Source organism: Athene cunicularia, assembly GCF_003259725.1.
Source record: "Athene cunicularia isolate RWA chromosome 6 unlocalized genomic scaffold, athCun1 chr6_part1, whole genome shotgun sequence".
NCBI classification, from domain to species: Eukaryota; Metazoa; Chordata; class Aves; order Strigiformes; family Strigidae; genus Athene; species Athene cunicularia.
Window position 1 is genome coordinate 5,908,271 of NW_020799105.1, and position 16,426 is coordinate 5,924,696.

At 42.0% G+C, this 16,426-nt stretch overlaps 1 protein-coding gene across 1 annotated transcript in view; it reads right to left on the reverse strand.

Moving 5' to 3' along the window:
• The window catches only part of ANTXRL (ANTXR like), a 64,278-nt gene that overhangs the window by 12,792 nt on the left and 35,060 nt on the right, over nucleotides 1-16,426 (reverse strand). The window contains exons 14-18 of the mRNA XM_026851381.1: nucleotides 13,278-13,373; nucleotides 12,548-12,586; nucleotides 9,376-9,474; nucleotides 7,548-7,715; nucleotides 6,304-6,384 (exon numbers count right to left, since the gene is read on the reverse strand). Of these exons, the coding sequence (XP_026707182.1) occupies nucleotides 6,304-6,384; nucleotides 7,548-7,715; nucleotides 9,376-9,474; nucleotides 12,548-12,586; nucleotides 13,278-13,373 (483 nt within the window). The remainder of the gene's footprint in view (nucleotides 1-6,303; nucleotides 6,385-7,547; nucleotides 7,716-9,375; nucleotides 9,475-12,547; nucleotides 12,587-13,277; nucleotides 13,374-16,426) is intronic.

Below are 16,426 nucleotides of genomic sequence, written 5' to 3' on the forward strand. Positions count from 1 at the left end.
CAGCATCTATCTCCAAAGCCTATTTGTGAATTCTTCTTCCACATCAGAAATAACAGGATCCTGGCACCAGTGAGAGGTAATGCCAGTATGGGGGCTTCTTGTAGGACAGGAAATTCAATAATCACTGATTACTTGTTTCCAGCTGCAGTGCTCAGCACATCATGGGAACTGTGTTTTAGGACACTGGTCCCACACCAGGGAGCTTTTTAACCCCATGCCATGCCTACTACAGACAGAATGAACCTTACAGATACTGATGTCCTTAGCAAAACAGAAAAAAAAAAAAAGGAAGTAAAACAGGAGCTACATGCATCACATTTTCATTGAAAGTGACAAAGTGAGATCACCTACTGTGGCAGGTGATGTCCTCATCTCTTGGCTGCTGAAAGATTAAGCAAAGGGAGGAAAGCCCCAGAACCAGGTAGCAATCACTGATGAATACAGTCTGAAGGATCTCAGTGCTGCTTTTCCAGCACCCCCTGTAGCTCTACCAATTACTACCTGAGCCATCAGAACACATCTCCATGCAAGTGTCAAGGGAGTCTATTAAAGACCGTTACTTGTTCTTGAGAATTAGTAATTCGAATGAGCTCCAAATAGCACTGGTATGTGGGCAGCCAGCGTGGAGTGACAAGCAGGTGCTGCCATCCCTATGGGCTGCACTCAAACTGCTGATGTAGCAGCCAGAAAGTAATTACCAGCCACTAATAATCCACAAATTTGGTCTCCCACCATTCATCTGAGGAGTCCCAAGTGTCTGGCAGGACTTAACTAAACCTCACAGCTATAAGGAAGGTAAATCCTGTGTTTTCATGATTATTTTGCAGCTGGGAAAACTAAAGCACATAGATGTCTTGGTCAGCATTATAAGGAATCACTCAAAATTTGAGGGTAATCAGTCCTTCTGAGCTTTAACAAACCTATCAGCTTAAGAGTGATCACTTTGAAAGGGACACACACAATAAGGAACCCAAATACTCCTTTTCTCATTTCAGAGGCTGGTGTTTAAAATTCCAGCTGCTGTGCCTTGTTCAAAGTCAGAGTAACTCAATGGTGTGAACTTGAAAGGACCCAGAAGTCCTGGCTTACAAAATGAACAGCAGCTCATAGTTTATAATTTTTTTTTCCTTGTTCTGTGGAATTAAGAAGGAAAAAAGGCTTTCAGATTTTCATACAACAGGCTGCTTCTAGTCACTTTCCCCAGGAATGTGCAAACCACAGGGTAGTAATGTTAAAGCACTGCTTTTTTTTCCCAAGTAAGTCCCATGAGTATACAAGGGTGATGGTGGCAGCAAAATCCAGACTACACTCTCCCTCTCTGTTGCAGGTAATTTTCAGTGACAAAAATGAGATCAGTTTCTACAGCTTTAAAATACACAAGAGCAATTCTGCCTGGGGAGAAAAATGTCTTTTTTTTTTTTCAGTTGAGGTTTTTGGTAAACCAAGCCTCTGAGAATTTCCTGTGACAGTATGTGCTGAAATGCAAAATGGAATGGAATTGCTGAAAGCAGCAACTAAGCAGACCATTTGAAAGAAGCATCTCACCTTCTCTGCACACATTGGGGATTTTAATTTTTACTTGCTGGTGTTGGTAACAGCCCCACTTTTGATCCATGAGGCCAAGGGGAAGGAGCTCGAAAGATCCCTTTTGCAGAGACTACCGACAACCTGCCTCACCAGTTACTGTGGTTTCGATATTTCATGATAGCCAGACATTAATATTTCTCAAACTCCAATCTTCATAGCAGCCCCCTGCAAGCTCAGAACCAAGCTCAGGACAACACAGTGACAGGAAAGTCCTCAAGGCAGTCTGAGTATCTTGAGCAACACATAACTGCTTACCAGGCCACATGGCACTGACATGCTCCCTGTTGCTGAATGAGCAGTATCCCCACCTCAGAGCTGGCAATCCCTTTCCTGGTCCAAAAAAGCGACTGCTAGTCCTTTAAGTCCCAAATCTCTGAGGGTAGAAGGGAAGAAGAGCAGCCTAGCTCCAAGGGATCAATCACTGCAGCAGTAGCACAAATGCCTGTGAAGGCTTCACCTTTGTACATTACTACAAGGAAGAAAACCCAGCAGTCTGCAGCAGAGCCACTAGACCTTTTCATCTGCTGATGCTGTCTGAGAGCTCAGCAAAAAGCCATCCCACAAATAGTAGCCTATCTGCTAATGATGGGGTAGAGCTAAGTGTGTTTATCCCTTGCTGTCCCATCCTGGTGCAATAGAAGCTCCTGCTAGGAGTGGCAGAAGTTGAGTGAGCAGGGTCCTGTGACCCTTAACTGAGGTACTTGCCAAACTAATAACCAATTTCAGCAGAAGTACTGTGATATGATCTTGAATGAAGACTGCGGGGAGTGAAGTCAAACACTGGGAGCACAGATATCAGAAGGGGCATCAGAGCTTGTGCTTGGATGATTTTCTTTAAATAGGCAGTTCCAGAAAGCACCTGTGATTTTCACAGCCAGTCCTATTAATACAATCCTGCCTAACACTGATGGGTCATCCATTCTGAGATCATTTTCTTGATCAGTCCGTGGAAGGCATGAGCCAGGGCAGGGGGAGCTCTCAGGAGCCTCAGCCAGCTCTGCTTGTGAGGCCATAACCCAGGATGTGCTGCTACCAGCAGTTCAGTTCCTGCAGAACAGGGGAAGGAAGCTGGTCACAAGCCCACTACTCCCAGCAGGCAGGACTGCAGGGCACCATCTGTCTCATCAAGGGGAGGTGTAGGAAAACAAGAACGGAGAGAGACAGCAAGAAGAGGAAGAAACCACAGAAGAAAATGGAAGGGAATGTCTAGGGCAGGAGTCCAAGGGGAGCACAGGTAAGGAAGAGAGCAGGTAGTGTGGGAAAGGCAACAGGATCATGATGAAGGAAGACATGAGGATGGACGGACAGCAGCCCTGGCCACCCAGAGGAAAGGACAAAAGAAAGGCCCTTGCAGCAGTCAGCTGTGTATTCCTGCACACATGCTTCAGCCTAAATTTTCACTGCAAGGCTCTCACACACACTCTGGAATGGGCTTCACCACATGAAGACTAACACAGTGCTGTTTTCAACTTCACTTCATGATGGGAGTGGGGGAGAAGTCATGATTTGAAAACCTGGGGTAGCAATACTGCCTCCACTGTATGGTTTGCAGAGCCAAAGAGAAGAGGGCTGTGTGGTGGGGGAAAGATGCTGAACAGCTCTAAAAAAATGTATAACAGACTTTTGCTTCTCTGTGACAAAACCAGGTACACTGGTGAATATATCAAAACCATTAACATATTCATCTTCCAGCAAAACTATCACAGAAAGTTTTTCTACAAGTATTTTTCAGATTTACTGGGGAGAAAAGCTCCCAAACCACAGCACTTATTTTCAAATGATGAAAGAAATTACACTTTTCAAAACAGTTTTTAAAGAATCTTTTAATGTCAAAAAATTCTCCTTTGCCATCTTCCTCCATCCCAAAACACCTGTGAAAAAGACTTTTCTCCCTGTACTGTGGATGTTCTCTATAATTAGTATTTTCATTAGGCAGAAAAAAGTATTTTGCTATAATTTCTTCCAATTGCTTCAAAAAGCAAACAATATGCCAAACAGAATCAATAAAAATGAAAAATAAAAGCTTTTCTTTTTTTCAGTGGAGGTAAATTGTGAAACAGAAATTTGGAAAATGTAACTTCAGTGAGTTATCTTGTTCCAATGTGAAACAGCCTATATATCTGATAATACCTAAATGTAAAGGTATTAATTTGACTGATTCTGGAAAATTCAGAAATAGGAATTTTCTGATTTATGAATCCAAATACCACTCCCAAAACAGAGTTGAATGGTGTTCCTTTTGCTTTCTGAGCTCTAAGTTTTCCTGAACAACCAAGACAACTATGAAACTTAAAATCAAACAAAAAAAGGCAAACTAACAAATCCGAAGCACTTTTCCCCCTGTTCCCCCAGATCCCTCAAAACCCCATAAAGCAAAGCAATCCCTCTCTCCAAGATCACCACACAGTCACTGGTGTCTGGATAACACAGTCTGGAAGAACTGTGGCCAAGGCATGTCAGGCTTTACTTTCATGTCTACACAACAGTAAACCAAAACCCATTGACTGCTGTTAGCACACCTGTACAGGAGTGACCATGTCCCTGCCTGGGCTGGGTGGACCAGAGCTGTGGGCTTGCTCCTGTGGCTGCTGGCTCCTCCAGCTCTGCTCAGCCAGATCTCTAGGCTCTCCACACTGCCAGTCATTCACAGCAGTGACTTGATCTCCCTATCCTTCAGCCACAAAGTAAGTGTGCGCATACTCACATATACTCATGTGTACATGCATGTATATTTATACACTTCACCCACACCAAAAGCCTAATTCACACAGAATCAGTTCACCACTGAGGGGTTGCTACTAGAAAAGTCAACCAAACAATAAATAATAACCTTGCTCTTTTCTGTGCAAGCTTTCTCCCTGAAATACAGGCCTGTGATGTCCTTTTTGTTTTTTTTTTTTTTTAAACAGCAGAAGGATGACTAGTCATTTTCTTGTTTTGCTTTCAATATTCATCAGCTTTAGTTAATTTCACAGGCCAGGGAACAGAGATGATCCTATTCTTCCAGCGAATCTGGCTCAATAGAATTCTTTCCACCCTATTTCCCAGACGTACATTTGATTTTTCTAATGTTCTCCCTGATCCTTCAGCTTGCTCTGTTTTACATTGCTTCTTTTGAGCCCCTTGTCCTCCCCGCAGCAGAGCTGGAAGGCAAGGAACTGAGGATCCCTGTTCAGAGCCAGCCCTCTGCATGTTTCTTGATCATGCAGGCTAACAGAGGCTCTGTTGTGTTCTGCACTGATAGAAATGTACCAACTGAGGGAGTTAAAGGCAGAGGATAGATTCATATTATACAATGTTAGTGCTATCAAAATACAGCTGGGCCTAAAGAGCCTATTCAGAAGCTCTAGATCGTGCTTAAAAAGTAAATAAGGTGTCTCGAGCACAGCTGCTGTGAAAATGTAGCTTAGTGAAACAGTTAAGACCATTTTACAAAACAGCATAGGAAGCTAAGTTTGTTCTCTTAGTTTCCTTATGCACCAAAAGAAAAATGGAAGAGACTAAATTTTAAATACTGAAGCTGCATGTTTGGTTAATAACTAGACAAATGCCATAACAGAATTTTACCAAAAGCCAGAGGGATGCAATTTATTTGCTCCAGATGACGCAAATTAGGGCTACTTTAAAGTCTGTTATTAGGTGTGAAAGTCACCCAAGACTTTCAAGCCAAGAGGCCCAGAACAAGGGCCTCTGCACCACTCCTACCCCAGAAAAGCACTTTATGGTCCCTACTGCTGTAACTCCATAGCCAAGGTGATGAAATGTACGAACTCCGGCCAGAGAAGGGCCACAGAGGGGAAGAAAAATGCTGTTGTCTCTGCTCAATCCTCATGTTTTGAAGCACCACCACAGAAAGCCAAATCTGAAGGTTTTCAGCAGCACTCAATTCTTACGGAGTTGTCCCCGCAGAATAACAAGATAGAGATAACTGTAAAGGTTCCAGGCTCACAGGGAAATTGTGAGAGCTCTGAACTAAGCTATCGCAAGTGACTGCACACAGACATCTCTGTGGCTGTGAAAGATGTAGACTCCTTGCTTCCTCTCAGGAGGGATCTCCTGGCTTATGTTTGGCCTATAGACTTTATCAAGGCAGGAGATACTCTCTGCCTACATACAGGATGTGACCAAGGAATATGTCTTTGCACAGAATTCTACAACTCTATTCTCCATCAACTTTGCTATAATTTGTTCAATATCTGCACAGTTCGTGATTTCTCTCATTAATTGCTTCATTATTAAATCTGAGAAGCATTTTTATGAAGCTGGGTAGGAATGATAATTACTGTTGTAGAATGACTACTGCATATTAAATTCAAAACAAGCAGTCCCCCAGAACCCACAAACAAAGAACCTATTCTTTGACTTCAACACATTCACCCAGAAAAAAAACCTGCTAAGAACTCATATGGCTGAAAAAGGTCTCGTACACTACTGCTGCCAGCCAGCTTCTTCCTTGGTCCCCTCAAATCATCACAGGGGAGATATTGCTGTTGACCTTTTGGGGAAATACTTTTAAATAGATGCCATAGCAAACATTGTAGCTCATTTTGAAATCTCTGGTTCTTGTGACAAATTTTTAGCCTCAGGGTAATGTGAAAAGAAGTGAAGCCACACACAAACAAAAAAAAGATAAAAAAAAAAAGATGCAGTGGTTGGGAGGGAAGAGCATTGCTGCTAACAGAGGAGTAACATGCCAATGTGTTTGTCACACCTTACCTTATCCCCTGGCTGTGGTCTCATAAGAGAGACTTGATCATAGCCTCGTCGAACCAAAGCCCACAGTGCATCAAGTTTGCCCTGGAATAAATAAAAAAAGAATAAAAACGACATGACCAAGACATTTTGGGAAAACAGCATGAGATTAAACTACAGGTGAGTTGATCCTGCCTTTCTGTATTAAACTGTTGATACAAACATTGCTCCTGTGCCCTTGCCCTCTGTATACTGCTTATCTAGACAGTCAGAAAAGACCTCAACAGGGTAACATGCACCTGATATACAATGGGCTAAATTCAGCCTGCTCAAAACTCACTGAGGATACCTGTAGTTTAATGTGAACAACTCCCCTAAGAGGCACAATTAGACAGGTGTTACATTAACAGAATGCAGAATGACCAAAGTACTGTACTGATGAGAGGTGAGCTGGAGCACAGATTAACAGCCACAAGACTACCTACCTAGGCAGGCTTTAAATTTCACAGGTATTTTTCAAATAATAAATTCAGGCACTGTTCAGCTGATCTGTGAGCATGGTGGGGAGGGGCGACCTCATCCCACAGAGCACTGGTTTGAGACATGGTCTCAGGTTTCTGGGATGAGCATGGTATGCTGCTCCCTTGGCCTGTGCTAGCCCTCCAGCTTCCTTCTCTGTAAGTGAAGATAACAGCTCTGCCCTGCCTCAAGGGTTGTGTGAGGATACATACATTAAAAGACAGGGAGACACCAGATACTATAATGACACAGGAGAAATGGGGATGAAAGTGTGGAGAGACTGAGCGACTTGCCCAAAATCAAACACTACATCTTGTGGCTGAACTAGAGGGGAACAGAGCGGAATCCCAACCCACAGCGCAGCCAGAGCAAGGATGGCGCACTTTATCTGATCCTCTTTGTATGCTGCCTTGAGATGGCACAAAACAGCATCCACCCTCCCTAAGAGTTGAAATATCTGTTGTTGCAATCCAAGCTGTGCAAAAGTACCTGAAAAGAAGGTTTGAGCTGAGAGAAGGAATATATCCGCTCACACCCTCCAACACCCTCCACTGTTCCTCAAAAAACTATGGCAACACAGTGCCAGGTGAAATGCATGTTCCAAGACGTGGGCAAAGTTGAGGGTTACTGGCCATTTTTCTAAATAGGGTCTCCCAACAACACCATAAGAAACCTTGTGCTAAGGAAGCAGGATGTAGTAACATGCATGATGTAAGAGACTTGGTAAAACTGAGGGGCAGACACATTACCTTGATTGGAGTGTACCATTTCCGCTGGGAAGGTGGTTTTCTCACATGGGGCTTTTTTGGCTTGGGTTCCCATGGCTCATACTCTTGTTCTGGCAGCTTAATAATAGCATTTTTGGGCTTCTCCAATTTTGCTCCTTCCTCTGTTGATCCCTTGTCTCCCCATCGCACCTGAAGTCAGGAGAGCATACTGTAAGTAGAGACACTTCAGCAGTCCCCACCAGCAGGTGGTTTTCACTGACATTAATCTAGTTCCCATCAGATGACCCAATGCCACCAGATATGAAGCCAAATTTATGAAGGCACCAAACTCCCACTGTAATCAGAAACAGACATTTAACAGTCAAATAGTCTCACTCGAAAGCTGCTTGAACTACTAGCCTTTGCACCTTCCAGTAACCTAAGGTGATGTGGGAATTCACAGCATCTAGGGCAGATTAACCCATTTCCAAGTGAAACCTGAAGCACTCTTCCCAGCTGTGCTAGCACAGGTGTAATGGACTTCCCATTGCCTCATGCAAAAAGCAGGCAGCAGCACCAGCTGAAGGTAGGCAGTCTTTACAGTTAGCCCTAAGCAGGTCCTTGTTTTCAATTCAAAATGAAAAAAGTGTCAGTGGACAAGTACATGAGTGGTTTAAGAGCATCAGCCCTCAAACTTGTGCAGCTACTACCAAAACCAGCTCTTCAAAGATGATCTTGCACAATCACAAGAGAAGTCAGTAACTTTATCTTCACATACTATACACTACTGATTGCAAGCTGAAATTCTGATTTTGTTGTCTGACTTACCTCAAACAGAAATGAGAGCCTGCGTTTAAAGACAATATATGATCCATGCGGTTACTCAGCGTCAAGGATAAAGTTCTCCCAAGGAAAATGGTTAGGGATATTAAAATGCAATATTTTAACTGCAGATTTGAAGGGACTTGCTGAAAAGCCATTGCCTTTGTTCTGTTATCCCTTGTTGGGCCCATACCCTCAGCTGGCTTACATTAGCTCACCTCCCCCAGCTAACAATTAAATCTAGTGGGAGTTTCTGGTGTGACATCCCTAGAAGTAATCATTAGGCCCTCCGCTGATGCAGGTGAGTGACAGTGCCCTGCCTTATATCATCCATGGGTAGGAATATTGAACTATTTCACTAACATGGTTATTTACAGGAATTAGTAGCTGATCACAGCATCATCCACTGACTCCCTAGAATATACATGCCACAGGACATCACAAGGCAAATTTCTTTCACAGTAACACCTCACTTTACATATCAAGACTGGTTTGTGCATAAATCCCAGGGCAGGATTTGATTCATTGGCCAATTTCAACACAGATGTGCTTTTGTGCATGAGAGTTAATGCTTAACTGAAAAAAACCTCTCAAAAAACCAAACTCAAAACAAATAAACAAAAAGAAACAAACAAGCAAAAAGAAAAATCACTGGTTTAAATTCCCCAAAGCAACTGCTTCCTGCCAGCCTGGCATAGTGTAGATGGCACCCTCAAATGCTCAAAGCCAGGGTAACTCTGCCTGAGACAAAAGAACTGGACCCAACTGCCCTGAAGGATTTGATTCAGTAAATTAAAACTTCTTTTGGTGTTTATCCCATTTCTTAAACTGCAAATTTTCTCTGGCTCATAATGCTAGATCCATTTAATTATTCATGCAAATGATGCCAGCTTCATGTCTGTTACTTGGTGCAATCAGGTGGACAAGCCCTAATTAAATCCCAGTCTTTAGACCATCAAGGTTACTTTTTAAAAATCACAAAAACATATTGCTACGATTTATAATTAAATGTGATGATTTTTATAACACTAAAGAACAAGCCAAATACCTCCATCCTCTTAATCCCACCAACACCTCGACCTCCATAATAAGATGCGTCCACAGTTGGCCACTTTTTCTTTGGCAATCCATCTTCATCATCTGATTCCTATGGAAAAGACAGGGAGACATTACTGCTGTTCTCATATAAACAGCATAAACTGTGGAAAACAACTGAACATCCTATAGTTCAGTCCTTGGATATCTGGCTTTATCTGTTATATTCTGACAAAAAACAAAAGTCTCTTGTTGTTGCAGCTGCAATTTTAACTAGGGAAGCCAAAGAGGATTGACTATTCCTCTCTCCAGGCAGCTTTTATTTAGTCAAATATGCATTGAGCTTCAAAATCACAACTGACTTGTAAGAGAAGGCAAAGTGGAGATGAATCGTACATTATACTGGCTTGCCACTATGCTATGCAGAAAATGCAGCAATCAGTTAGCCCAAAGAAATCATTTATTAATTGTGCTTTTAGAACTTAATGTCACCTAACAGAGGAAAAAAGCTACCACTGTGAGTTTTCTAACATGTGCATCAGACCCTTTTCTCATGGCAGCTGTAACTAGTTATTCTACGCTGCTTGATTCTTTGTAGAGTCTGGCTCAGGCTGTACAGTTTAGAACCAGGACTCAGACTGGAACATCTCCAAATTGTCAGGAAACTCAGATCCAGAGTTTTTGACCTGCAGTTATCAAGACTGCAGATTATTTTTCTCGAACGTGGGAGAGCCCAAATCAGGGTTTTTCTTCAGATTCATTGTTCTGTTCTTACTTAACTAAAAGTTGGCAAATGTTTCTGGTTCAACAACCCTGGGAACACATCTCCAGCTCTATCATCTTGAGCTGATAGAAGTCACAGGGATTTCTGAGACACCCTATCAATATGCTGAGTTGAGGCAGCTGAAAGTCATACCATGACACTCTCCAAATACACGAATAATTGAGCAAAGGGCCCAACAAGCCTCCTACAACACCATCTTCATTCCTCACACTCTTTAATAAAGCCAAATAACTATACCTCATGTTGATATGCAGATGTGCCTGCTGCTCTTGGACTGGCCATGAGCAGTGCTGTCTGCTTATTTTTATCAGCACAAGTATGTTTCTAGAAACACTGGCTAGACTTAGTTTTTACTAAAAAAAACCCCCAACAATAAAGTGAAATCCAAATACTAGAGAAGGACAAAAATTACTGTCAGATTACTAGGTGGTATTTTCTCAAAATTGCCCTACATTGGAATTTAAAAGGAATTGAGAGTACAAAAGCCAATAATAGCTAAACATGCCTTAATTTTTGTTTGTTCATATTTAACTCTCAGGTTATGCCTTGGAGAAGGGTATTCCCATTAGTTATTCAGTGACACCTGATCTCTCAGCTATGGTTCATGGGTCAGTTCCTCCAATAAATTCTTTAGTATGGCAAGACTAGACCTGACATTTCTGTTAACTAGTAAGGGGGGTTGATTTTTTTTTTTTTGGATTTTTTTCTGTTGAGTGTTTTTTTTCCCCTATTGTTTTGGTTTTACCCTAAGTTAAGGAAATAAATATACAAGAAAGGCACTGTGGTTTGATGTTGGGTTTTGTTGTTTTCGGTTTGGCTTTGTTTTTTATTTAAGAGTATAATAAATATATATACACATTTTATCCCATTTCGTGGCACATCTAAAACAGTACCCAGTGAACTACATCAGCAGTTTTAATTCATTTATATTTAATTTCATTGTGAACTTGTGTACTATACAAAATATCCTGCGTCTTCCGTGGGATGCAACACAGATTTCAAGTCTTCATGTCTAACAACCCTTATTCATGGCAAGCCTGACAGTAGCAGGACAGAGTGATAACCGATTCTTTTCCAGCTGACAGAGGATTTATACAAATATCCCCTACACTGAACACACAGCAAAGCAACATCAACAGCTACCACATACATTTTGAAAAGTAATGGAAATCTAGTGCTTGTGGTTTCAAACAAATTTTAGATAACTATATTCAGTTTAATAGCAACAATACCAGACTACATCAGTCAAAGGGCAGGTCACCATATCTAGGGAGGCTAGAAGTATAACAAAACAACAGTCTATACCGTATAAAGATAAGGCCAAGTAAAGGGATGGATAGCATCTGTATTCTGTGTTATTCCTGGAGGCTTACATCAGCTCACAGTCTCTTTGATTGCATTTAAAATCTCTGCTGATCAGAATAATTGCAAAGCATCTGGGAACTCTGCTGCAGGGGTGCGATGCTCTCTGAAACTTCCTTCAAACACAGCATGGCTGCAATTGCATGCTTCATGACAACACTAATCACCCAGCATGATTTTTGGTGCGTATTCTAAAGTTAGATTGTCACAATGCTGCTGCCCAGGATAAGTAACAGGATCACATACACATTAATGGTGGCCTCTGGCAACCTCAAAACAGCAGCTGTGGTCGCTTCCTGATATTCATGCCAAGTTATAGCAAGTTAGCAGCAAACTGTAAGCTTCTCTTGTGGGTTAGGCAAGTATTTTTCCATCTTAACTGTCTATGCCCAGGAAAGAAATAAAGGTGGGAATGAGTTTTCTCTGGAGGTATTTGTATTTATCACTACTATTTTCATGAAATTAATACAGTGAAACTAAGCTGAGGTCAGAATCAGTATGCTACTGTCCCCAAAAGAGCTAAATACAACCCTGCCTTAAACAGCTCTCAACCTATATGGGAAAAGGCTAAATGTCCTTCCAAAGGTCACTGCAGCAGAGCCTCAGCCAGGGCAGGCTCTTGTCTCTCTCTCCTGTACCAAAGCCACAAGACTGTGGCCTTTATTGTCCTTTCTTCTATTTGCCAGACTTTGTTCCTTACTGCCTATCTGGGATAAACTCCTGCTGAGAACAGCAGCTTTACTGAATGAGGGACAGCTTTCAGCACAGTTTGAGAAGCAAAGATTTGCCTACACATCCACTTGATGCACAGCAGAAGGAATGAAATGTGGACTTCTGAGTTATGCAACTATTTTCATTGTGGATAGAAATAATTTTGCTGTGTGTACATAGAGGCCAGAAGGCAGAAATAATTGTCCTGACCCAAAAGACTTCCTCTCCCAGTCTTCAAGGTGTCATTAAGACACCTACATGTTCCTGGGCAGCAGAATACACTACAGTGGTTGCAGACAGTGCAACAGCTCAAAAATAGCATACTTACAGGCTCTGGAGGTGGTGGTGGTGGTGGCTCCTTGATCACCTGGAATATATAAACAATGGGAGAACTCTGAGATAATGGTAGGGTTCATTTATCTTTCTGCTTTCTTGCTCATATCACAGATGGGTTGCTGTGCTCCATTCCTCCACATTCAATCCTCTCATTAGCTCCACTGCTTTTCAGCAGGCATAAAATAAATGCAGATCAGAAGCTAAATCCATCACATTGAACTATCTGATTAGTCAAGAAGTGGTCTATTAATTCATATACAACTCCATATTCTGGTAGTTCTGCCTTAAAAATATCATGCAATTATCAAGCTAGCGCAAAATATTCACTCAGAACCCGCAGCTCCTCTGAATAAAAAAGAAAGACTAACTCTTGTCTTTAAAAGGGACTGTAACAGCCCATGCACGTATTAATAAATCAGTTCTATTACACTCTTCTGCAGCAGTTTTCAAATCTTGTTCTAAGGAGGTCTCAATCTCTACAGAAACTTGGGCCATGTCCACAAGCTCACTTAAACTTCTTATTCAGTGTCAAAATCACATAGGCCTTGCAACATTCAAAAACCCAGACCAGAGTGACTTCAACAAGCACTTTAAGCAATTTGTTGAATCAAGGCCTTACAAACCTGGCAGCAGTTTTGTTAACAAAGTTAACCACTCACTCCAACACTTTATGCTTTTGCAGAGAAGAGACGAAAGTCAAAAGAATAAAAATTTGTACTTACCACTGTGCAGCAAAGGGGCCAGAACCACCACAGAAGAGCCAGAGCCAGCAGCAGAAAGAGAATCAGGAGAGCAATAAAAAGGATGGTCCCAGTCAGCTGAAAGCAAGACGATTACTCCTGAGTTATCTGCACATGTCACAAACAAGTCAGGAGCCCTGATGTTATATATGTATAATATTTATACAAGGCAAAATGAGCCAGGTTTCCCTCACTACAAGGTCTCAAGCAGATTGTGCAGTCAATCACTGTTATTATTAGGGTCACATCAGTATTGATTTGATGTGATAAACCTGTATTTGAAGTCATAATTCAGGGAAGTACCTCTTGTTTGTGCTGTGTATATCTATAATTTATGTATAAATTTATGGTATATTTATATCCACTAGACTCATGGCTGTTAAACTTTTGTATACACACCATTTCCAAATCTGTGTTGACAGGTCTCTTAACACTGCCAGAGGGGCGCTGCAAACTACATGACCACAGACTCTCAGGTGTGCAGAGTAACCTTCCATCACTAGAGATGCAGAATATGCAAATGACGATATTCCAAGAATGGGAATACTGGTGCTAAGAGCTTATGGGTAACTGTTTGCATGTCAACAACACAGAACAGAGCACAATTTACTCGCTCAGCCTCATGAGCTCCCAAGCCTGCCTGTATTGCCTCTTGACTCAAACTACACACACAAACACAGCCTGAGTGATGATGCAAACTAGTCCTTAATGCTACTGGTCCTTGGTATGCTTCCTAGGGTTGGTTTGACTAATTTTAATGAGATGCTGTAATCATGGTCTTAAGCATTTCTGAATCTTATATTCCATATTTGTCTGCAGACAATGATGGGACTCCAGGGCTGGATAATTAAGGGTTTACATTCAAAAATAAAAGTTAAATTTTCTTTAAAATTACTAGAATCAAAAAATTTTAAGTGTTAACACTTGAAATTCCTTTTTCAGAACAGCCAGGCAACCAAAGAGAATCATAGCTCTGATTTTCCTGAGTAAATCTTGATGGATTCTTTGTACTTTGAGCATTTCAGTCAGTGTGTTCAGAAGTCTGTATTGCTCTGATGAGTACAGGTGTTCGTATGCTGCTTGGCCCCTGAAGAACATACAGAGCACATGGCTTTTTGGAAATTAAACATTTGCTGCAGATGGGCAGTGGCATCCTGGGACATGCCATTTCCTTGGACTGCACCGTGATCTGGGATGAAGTTAAGATTAGCTCTGATACTTCAGCGGTTTCTTTTATAGTGGGAAAAGAAACCTCTTCAATGGTAGGTTTTCTGAGTTTAAGAGGTTCAGTTTACCAGCAACAGGGGTACCAGAGAACAGGGAAAAACTGGCAGAAAACTAGAGGAGAGCCTGGGACTAGGAAGATGTGAAAAGACCTTGAAGAAAGGTTTGTGAGTCAGTCTGAGGGAATAGAAGCTGACTAGAGAGGAACCTGTAAGAGATTTTCAAAGAAAGATAGGTGGGAATATAAATGGAAAGAAAGCAATTTCCAAAGAAGATTTATGGGGGATAAAGTCTATGAGATTCACCTTATTAAATCTGAAGCTACTTTTGGGTGGTACCTAGCTCCTTCTCAGGTCAAATCCTAGAGCTGTCAGGACTGACACGTTCACGACAGGACTAACACAACCACAGTTCCTACTCCATGCAGGTGTCCCACATCTCTGTGTCACAGCCTCACCATCTCTCAACTACTCTGTGGCTTCTTGTTATAGATGCAACAAAACAATCTGTTTTGGGATATGCTATTTAGGTCACCTCATTCATTTGGTCGGGGAGCAGCTGAAAGCCAAGGTGGAGTGCTGTGACATGTGCCAGATCCCCTGCTCAGAGGAGTCCTGTTAGAAGACACAGTACCCAGGTGCAGTTCAGTGCTGCAGCCCTCCTCTATGGCCCCATGTAGCATTCATGCATCTGGAAAGCAGACACCTGAGAGGCATGAATTCCCACTGAAATCACCTTGCTGAGGAAAGGATGAATACAAGTCAAGCATAACATTAAGAGGTATTGCTGCACTCCCTAAAAACAAATCCAAGCACAGCACCAATGCAGCGCATGAGCCACAGATGCACAAACCACTGCTACTGTTACTCCAAACACACATTACCTCCTTGTTTTGCAGCCTTTGTTCCCAGGCATTGCTTCTCCCATGCTAATGCTAATATAAATCACCGAGACATTTGCCAGCAGCAATGGAGGAGCTGCTGGCAGCAAGAAGCTAAAGACCCGTTTTTTAATTATAAAATATACAAAGCATTGCAGTGAAGCTGGACTTCGAAAAGGAAATAGCAGACTTCATGCAGCTGAACAGAAATAAGCATGGGGAATCACACAGAGGCTTTAGGAGTAGGGTGAAGAGAAGATACTTACTGTAAAGAAAGGACAGAAGGGCCAGCTGGGAGGAAAGCTGAGCAGGCCAGCTGACTGCTACCCACAGAAAAGGAAATGGGAGAGGAAAGGAAACAGAGGGAGTCTCTAAAACGAGAAGAATGAAATGCATGAAATTAAGACAAAGTTGGAAACTGAACTGCCAGTCTCCCTGCTTATGGGATGTAACTGGAGCGAGACAGTCTTTTTTTGTACCTGCTGAGAATAAGGCTCCCTGCCTCCTTCACATTCAATCTGCAAGAGGCCAGTCAAAAACTGTTAGACTGACAGGACTGGAGATTGGATTCCTCTCTTTATCATAAGGCTAGAGAGGAAAGCTTCCTCTGTCCATGTTCTGGTCTGTAGGAAGCCCAGATAGAGCTAAGACTTCAGTCTTCATCAGAAATAAACTACATATGGGTAACTAAATGCACCAGTTAGTGCCTGTGTTTCACTGCAGATTCAAAAGGTTTTATTGTACCTGAGGTAGAAGAGAGGAATAAGTGTGAAAATGTCAGTCTTCAGTGTAGAAAATTTGGTGGAAAGTTTTGGAAAAATAAAAATAACCAGGTGAAGCAGCAAACACATCTCTGCTAAATTCTGAGTCCCTGCACCCCAGACTGTTCCAGCAATCTGGCATGAGCTTCATTGCTGAAAAGATCAGAAATCAGATTGGCAAATTCAGTTACTGCCTTTATCTTAATTCTTGTCCTTCTGTTCTGCAGCTGTCAAAAGGGCCAACAATGATTACAAACCAACATCAC